The following is a 7182-nucleotide window of genomic DNA, read 5'->3' as shown; positions in this document are numbered from 1 at the left end:
TCCGACAATGAAAGAATTGCATATCCTTTACTGTTGAATACACTTAATGATCTATTTGTATATATTTCAAAAGTAAATGAGGGAGAGCATCTGTTATTCTTAATTCAAATAACAGAATGGTACTCCCAATGCTATTGAATGCGAGACGTGACCTAAAAAGGAGGCCACGAAATATCCAATGTTTACGAAGAAACAATGCTGCTTACAATCTATCTTGTCGATTTCTAATTGAGGTTCGTGTGTGAGCGCGTATGAAATTTCTACATCATAAAACCATAAAGAAACCCATTCGTTGATCTGATAAATGAATAGGGTTTAATAACCCGAATATGGTGGCAAATAAGCATGTTCTAAGGGACACAAATTAGCAGCCAAAGGAAAAAAAGGGGAAAGAGAAAGCATATAGTTTAGTGGTTACTTTTTTATGCACAAGAGTGTCACTAAACTAAAAAAGGAGGAGAAATCGAAAGGTTAACAAAGGTAAAAATGCCTATTGTGTATGCGTGCGTATATGAAAGTGGGATAAGTATACGCCAAACTGCATGCGACTGTAACTGGTGATGATATTATAAATAGCAACTTGTTTTTTCTCTTTTCTTCTTCTTTTCCTTGACTTTATTACATGACTCGACGCCACTTGATTCATCGGTTATCACGCTTATTTAGAGACGACGGCTATTCAAGAAAAAAGAAAGGAAAACCAAGTGAAAAGATCGAAATTGAATCCTGTTCGTCTTATACACTCTCAACTCATTGTACCTCTTCAACAACAAGTACTTCTATATTTGAAGACGAACCTCACCCGAAATTATGCTTAGCTGAACAAGTAAAAGCAATATTAAGTGGTGCTATTGAATTAGCAGACCAAGAACTTGAAGAAGAAGATTATTTTTAATATATTACATTGTATTTATATTTACTGTTTACAATTCTAATCCTTTCCCATTGTTTATACAATAATTTCATTTTATAATAAATCAAAATTTTGTGTGATAACCTTGATGTGTACTGGAGAAAAAGAAGGGGGGGGGATCAAAAGGGGGTTATGCTTTTAGCTTATTTTTAATTAAAAGCGCCACTCATCCCCAGTGCTTTGCCTGTAGTGTCTTTTTTTTTTTTTGCATACATGACTTTAGAAAAATGTGTTCTGTCACTCAACAATACAATTAGCGCAGATGAAAAAAATAAAAAATGTGGCACCAATATATTCTTTAATGCCTGCGCACACACGTCATTCATACTCATGATTACTTATTATGCCCCTTCTTATTCTCCTTATATTCAAAGATGACAATCACTTTGGATTAAACATTACTTTTATATTCATATTAAACTCCCAATTTTCACCTAGTTGCATAAAATTCCACTGTGTTACACTCGCCGATCAAAAAGATCCAGAAAGAAGAGAATGATGAAACCTACAGTTAGGACTTGGTCTTTCAACAACTGCGCCGCATTCTCATTCATGACTCATCAAGACGCATAAAGCTGCGGATACTTCATGAAAGCGTGCACGAACCAAGGTGTGTCTAGGGTAATGCTCCATTGATTTAAACTCCGTATGCTCATAGTAGCATATAAATACACAGGTGGGACATTTCTTTCTGTCTTGTTATTTATTATATTAATATGGTTATCACCACAAAAGACACAGCACACGACGAGGAAGCAAGGCGACTTGTTTCAGCATTATACAATGTCTCATTAAACGACCAACAAAAGCATGACGACGAAGATGTCGAGCATAGAACACTCAAAGTAAGATCAGGTCACAATAACACGATTATAAATAACACCTGGCTCATAGGAAAGACTGATACAAGCCAAAGAAGAGGACATGGTGTGGCTTAAGGATATCATATCTACACGTATGCAGCATGGAAAAGGCGAGACATTGTTCGAAATAGGCGTTGAAGGTATGAAGAAGAACATTCGTTAAACACACACACGTTTACACAAGTGCATTATAGATGATGGGGCACCGATGAATTTGACAATAGATGAGTATGACAAATGTATAAAGACATTAACCACCTTGGCTGAATCACTCGATGCTGACCTGGCCAATATCGACGAACTAATACAGTTGGATATTAACAAGGCAACGGAATCAAACGCGCAGAAAGTATCTCATTTCATGCTCAGAAAGCGTCCAAAATCAGTACAGGATGTGTTGGAAGCAAGAGTAGCGGTTGTAGGGAATGTAGATGCTGGAAAGGTAAAGAGGCGATTGTTTTCACTTGGCAGCATCCCTCATAACTTATGTAGTCTACCATGTTGGGAGTCTTGACAAAGGGTATCTTGGATGACGGTCGAGGAAAGGCCAGAGTGAACTTATTTCGTCATAAACATGAAATCGAATCCGGTAGAACATCCAGTGTAGGTGGTGAAATCTTGGGCTTTGACTCTCATTCACGGCCGATCCTTCATCCAGCGGGAACAGGCAAGAAGCTGACATGGGAAGAAATTACGGAAAAGGCAGCCAAGGTGATAAGTTTTGTTGATCTGGCAGGACACGAAAAGTATCTAAAGGTAACGCGGTTTATATTGACATGAAAAGAGATTGATGATTGTAAATAACAGACAACCGTGTTTGGAATGACTGGCAGTGCTCCTGATTTTGCAATGCTTATGGTAAGCTTTTTCATCGACTGAGATTGATTTGATGAATATTAACTTTTTCTTTAGGTTGGTGCAAATGCTGGTATGATCGGTATGTCAAAGGAACACTTGGGCCTCGCTTTATCACTGGCTATACCCGTCTTGGTTGTGATCACAAAGATTGATCGATGTCCGGCCCATGTGCTTGAACAAACGATTCGTGACCTGACAAAGATATTAAAGTCCAAATCATGCAGAAAGATACCACTGTTTGTCCAGAATAATCATGATGTGGTGGTGACTGCAGTAAGTTGAATCATTGTTGTTATAACCATGATTGACTTGATATTTTCTCTAGCAAAATTTTGTTAGCGAACGTCTGTGTCCAATCTTCCAGGTCAGTAACGTCACCGGTCAAGGCTTGGATCTGGTCAGAAACTTTTTGAACGCTCTCCCTTCTTTGACAAGATACGAAACTGATAAACCGTTCCACTATGAAATCAATGAAACTTATTCGGTTCCGTTCGTGGGTACAGTCGTTAGCGGCATCATGCGAAGCGGAGTGATTCATGTGGGCGACAAGGTCATTCTTGGTCCTGATTCTGCTGGACAATTTGTCACCACGTCCGTCAAGGGTATCCATCGTAAACGAGTCAACGTACCGGCGGCAACAGCAGGACAGTCAGTAACATTGGCATTGAAGAATATTCGACGTAGCGCGATTAGAAAGGGCCAAGTCTTGCTCACTCACGATAAAGATCAGCCGATGCCCAAGGTATCACGGCGTTTTGAAGCTGAAATCTTGGTTCTTTACCATTCAACAACTATCAAGTCTCGGTATCAGGCCATGGTCCACTGTGGAGCTGTACGTCAAACGGCAAGCATCATCACTGCCGAAAAGGAAGTGCTGCGAACAGGTGACCGAGCCAAAGTTGTAAGTTGATCATAAAAGTATGTTGGATGATCCCTAATCACCTTTTTTTTTATAATTAGGAATTTGAGTTTGTCAAGAATCCAGAATATCTGACAGTTGGATCACGGCTGGTAAGTAGGGGATATTTCTTTTAGATAAAAGGTAAATTTAATATATTACTAGATCTTTAGAGAAGGACGAACAAAAGGAATTGGCAAAATCACTCGTTTACTGTAACCAGAATAAACATTGTCCTCTTTTATATAAACGCTAGTTTTCGCATAAAACCGTAACTTAGTTTCCGCAAATTATGATCAAATATTTAGAAAATCATTGCTCCTTCATGTCCATGTTTTCAAGCTTCAAACTTGTAGGAAATGTAGATTGACATGTTTATTTAAATTAAAGCTTTATGAGCCCTCCTTAATAATATCTTTTAAATGCTTACTCTCTTTTATGAATCCTCTTTATAATATAAGTATTTAACATCAACGTAAAAACTGATTTACTAATCATTTCTTTTTATATCCCATTCTTTTACTTCTGATGGGCTCTCTTTTATTATTTACTTTATTTTCTATCAATGTGCAAATAATTTCTGAATACAGTAAGTTAGTCAAGGTTCTCTTGCTGAGGCAAATCACTGGAGTAATTGTGTGTCTTTTCGTGGTTCTCGGAAGCATAAAAATCAGCCAATGTCAATGGACGAGTGTTGACTTTCTATAATACATTCATGTTATATAAAAGCAGTAAACAATATCATTTTAAAATATTACCTTTGATAGGTCCAAGTTCATCAAGTCTTGACTTGCATTTTCACTGTCAATTCCTGAATGAACGGATCGAACATATTCACGAATTGGTATCATAGCTGCGTTACGACAGAGTTCTTTCAAGTCACTACCCGATAATCCTGCAGTTCTTTGAACTAATTCATTCATATTAAAGTCTGAAGCCAATGTAATATTTTTTAATAGCTACACCAAAAAAGAAATAAAGAAAATGAGTAAGCAGAAATAATCATGACTACTAAACTTACAAGTTCGAGGATACTTCTTCTTTGGTCCGCACTTGGCAATCGAACAGCAAACCGTTTAGGCATTCTTCTGAGAATGGCCGAATCGATATCATTAGGTCTATTTGTTGCACCCAAGATGACAATTCGAGTATCCTCTCCCGTCGTCAAACCGTCCCAGAGACTCATGAATTCAGCCTTCATCATTCCTGTCGTTTCATGATCTGTGCTTCGACGTTCACGTAAAAAGGAATCTATTTCATCAATAAATACAATAGAAGGCTGAAGCTTTCTGGCCAAGGTAAATACAGCAGCTGCCAGCTTATTGGATTCACCATAATATTTATCTGTCAATGTAGACACGTGAACGTTGATAAAGGTCGCTCCACTTTCTCTGGCTAATGCTTTTGCAAGCATCGTCTTTCCACATCCAGGGGGACCGTAGAGCAAGACACCTTTAGGTGCGCCCAAAAGTCCAGAAGCTGAAGTGAATAGTCCTGGATAACAAAGTGGGTAGATGACACTTTCACGAAGTTCTTGAATGATGCTGTCTAATCCTCCAATCTCTATTTTTTTTTAAAAAAACTTGTTTTTAGCCTCATGTCACAAACTCTACTATATTAAAGAATATTTACGCTTAAAAGTGACATTAATTTCTTCAGCATGAATGATTTCTGCTGCAATAATCTGTTCGTATTCATTCAATTTGATATCTTTCTATTGAAAAGAGTCAACATATGCTGTTTAATAAAACAGCTAAGCTTACACCAAGCTTTCCAAGGACACGATTACTTCTTGCCTTAGCTTCTTGGCGCTTTGCTTTGTTGGGATCAAGTGATTTGAGAACGTATTTGAAAGCAAAGTAAAATGCTACTTGTGAAATCGCAAACAATGCAACTAATAAAATATTACTGATATGTTCTCATTTTGATAAAAACTATTCATATGTTTCTAGTATGTATGTCTGTACCGTCTGCTGCATATTTCTTTGTCTCTGGACGTTGCAACCAAGATTTCATTTAAAGATAAAGAAAACAAAAAAAAGACCCCCTTCTCTTTTTACACTATTTGAGCCGTAATTGATTCTCAGCATTTAAATGGGCGAACTATTTTCAATCATAAAATGTTTACTGCAACAAAACTTTTTAGCAAGAGAGAGAAGAATATGGAAACTAATGGACTTGCGGATGACATTGTAAAGTCCATCATGACTCCAGGTTATACTGCAAAAGGAGTCATCAAGATCATGTTTTATACTTTCTATGTACTCTTCGCTACTTTACTCTTTATGATTGTCATCACTGGAGGAAACCCACACGTGATTGCACTATTGCTACTTGCCATCTGTCTGTTTGTGACAATAAGATGGTAACCTATAAAAACAGACAAGGCTGTATGAATATTAAAACATATGCTTATTAGGTTCATTGGTGAGCTTGAACGTGCAAAAAGACAAGAACAACAACAAAAAGAAGAGTAGTGTAGATATATATAAAAGGATGTGTATTATACGAATATTTACATAAATTGTATTATTATTGAACTGATGCTGGAAGTGGGCAAATGATATACGGCAGTTCTTCTTCGGCATCCTCGTCGTCATCAGATATAAATGCGCCATTGTTTCCATCTTTTTTATCCTCTTCATCATCATCGTCGTCATCTTCGAGATATGCATTCAGTGTTCTCTCTCTATTTTCTTCAGTATCGATTGGATCATCATCGTCATCGCTAAGATCAATAGAAGGAATACAACTTTCATCCATCACTGCTTTAGCAGCTTTAGCAAATGCTGCAGTCTTTGGGTTTTGTGCTATTTGTATAAAAAGAGATCAGTACAATGTGAATATATAGAGAAGCAACTAGTGTAAATCGTTACCTAATGCTTCCAGTGCATCCCCATTTTCTTGTAGCATTTTACGTCTCTTGGCAGCAGCAGCCCTTCTTATGGCTGCTAAATCATCATCGTCGTCGTCATAGAGATCGAGATCATCAAACATAAAACCTTCCTCCAGGGCAGCCTTTCTTTTTCTCAGGCCACCACTTGTGATATCCTTTATCAGACGTTCTACCATATTTTTATCAGATTCAGCATCCTGTTGACTTATAAGAGACATTAATAAAAAAGTTTACAGGCATTAAAAGTTAAACATTACTTGAACATTGCCCTAAGCGTGGCATCGTCTACATTTTCTGTGTCTTCATTATGTTCAACAAGAACACCATCCTGTTCATATTGATCCAGATCCTCGGTCTCTTCTATATCAGGTCCACCCATCCCAAAGAACTCATCCTCTTCTTCTTCAGCTTCTTCTACAACATAATCATTTTTTTCTTTTGGCTTTGGTTTGCTCGCCATTGATTTATGCAGGCCTGGACTGCCTAGCCTTAATCTGGGGCTGCTGGTCTCATCATTGTCACTTTCTTCCGAGTCACTTAGGATAACTCGCTTTACGCGCCTACGATTACCTGTCTCTTCCATATCGTGTTGATCAGCATTGGTATTCATGTTATTATCATCAACCTTATTGTTAATTTCTTGTTTATTGTTATTATTATCATCAACTTGACTTTGTTTATTTGTTTCATCATTCTCTTGTTCATTCTCTTGTTCATCCTCTTGTTCATCCTCTTGTTCATCCTCTTGTTCATC

General features: G+C 37.5%; 4 protein-coding genes across 4 annotated transcripts; 2 read left to right on the top strand and 2 right to left on the bottom strand.

The window, feature by feature from the left end:
* The first annotated feature begins 1615 nt into the window (after nt 1–1615).
* Nucleotides 1616–3956, top strand: RHIMIDRAFT_261600 (GTP-binding protein 1). The gene is made up of 9 exons (XM_023611548.1): nt 1616–1758; nt 1808–1916; nt 1971–2218; nt 2269–2532; nt 2584–2634; nt 2689–2907; nt 2960–3535; nt 3595–3645; nt 3698–3956. The coding sequence occupies exons 1-9, from the start codon at nt 1630–1632 to the stop codon at nt 3749–3751; spliced, it is 1701 nt and encodes a 566-aa protein (XP_023463790.1). The 5' UTR covers nt 1616–1629; the 3' UTR covers nt 3752–3956.
* An 85-nt stretch (nt 3957–4041) lies between these two features.
* On the bottom strand, nt 4042–5548 carry RHIMIDRAFT_294020 (AAA-domain-containing protein; the record flags this gene model as incomplete). Its single annotated transcript, XM_023614049.1, has 6 exons — nt 4042–4234; nt 4291–4491; nt 4554–5095; nt 5165–5246; nt 5296–5426; nt 5500–5548. The coding sequence occupies 6 exons, from the start codon at nt 5546–5548 to the stop codon at nt 4127–4129; spliced, it is 1113 nt and encodes a 370-aa protein (XP_023463789.1). The 3' UTR covers nt 4042–4126.
* A 146-nt stretch (nt 5549–5694) lies between these two features.
* Nucleotides 5695–6009, top strand: RHIMIDRAFT_240188 (uncharacterized protein; the record flags this gene model as incomplete). Its single annotated transcript, XM_023609324.1, has 2 exons — nt 5695–5897; nt 5952–6009. 2 exons carry the CDS (start codon nt 5695–5697, stop codon nt 6007–6009), a joined length of 261 nt encoding a protein of 86 aa, XP_023463788.1.
* Nucleotides 6010–6299: 290 nt separating this feature from the next.
* On the bottom strand, nt 6300–7076 carry RHIMIDRAFT_42491 (uncharacterized protein). Its single transcript, XM_023615236.1, has 2 exons — nt 6686–7076; nt 6300–6632 (listed from the first exon to the last, which is right to left on the bottom strand). Exons 1-2 carry the CDS (start codon nt 7036–7038, stop codon nt 6392–6394), a joined length of 594 nt encoding a protein of 197 aa, XP_023463787.1. The 5' UTR covers nt 7039–7076; the 3' UTR covers nt 6300–6391.
* Nucleotides 7077–7182: the final 106 nt, after the last annotated feature.

The sequence above is a fragment of the Rhizopus microsporus genome (assembly GCF_002708625.1).
Source record: "Rhizopus microsporus ATCC 52813 unplaced genomic scaffold scaffold_15, whole genome shotgun sequence".
Taxonomy (NCBI): domain Eukaryota; kingdom Fungi; phylum Mucoromycota; class Mucoromycetes; order Mucorales; family Rhizopodaceae; genus Rhizopus; species Rhizopus microsporus.
The sequence above is the reverse complement of the archived record's forward strand: the minus strand, read 5'-3'. Positions and strand labels throughout refer to the sequence as shown.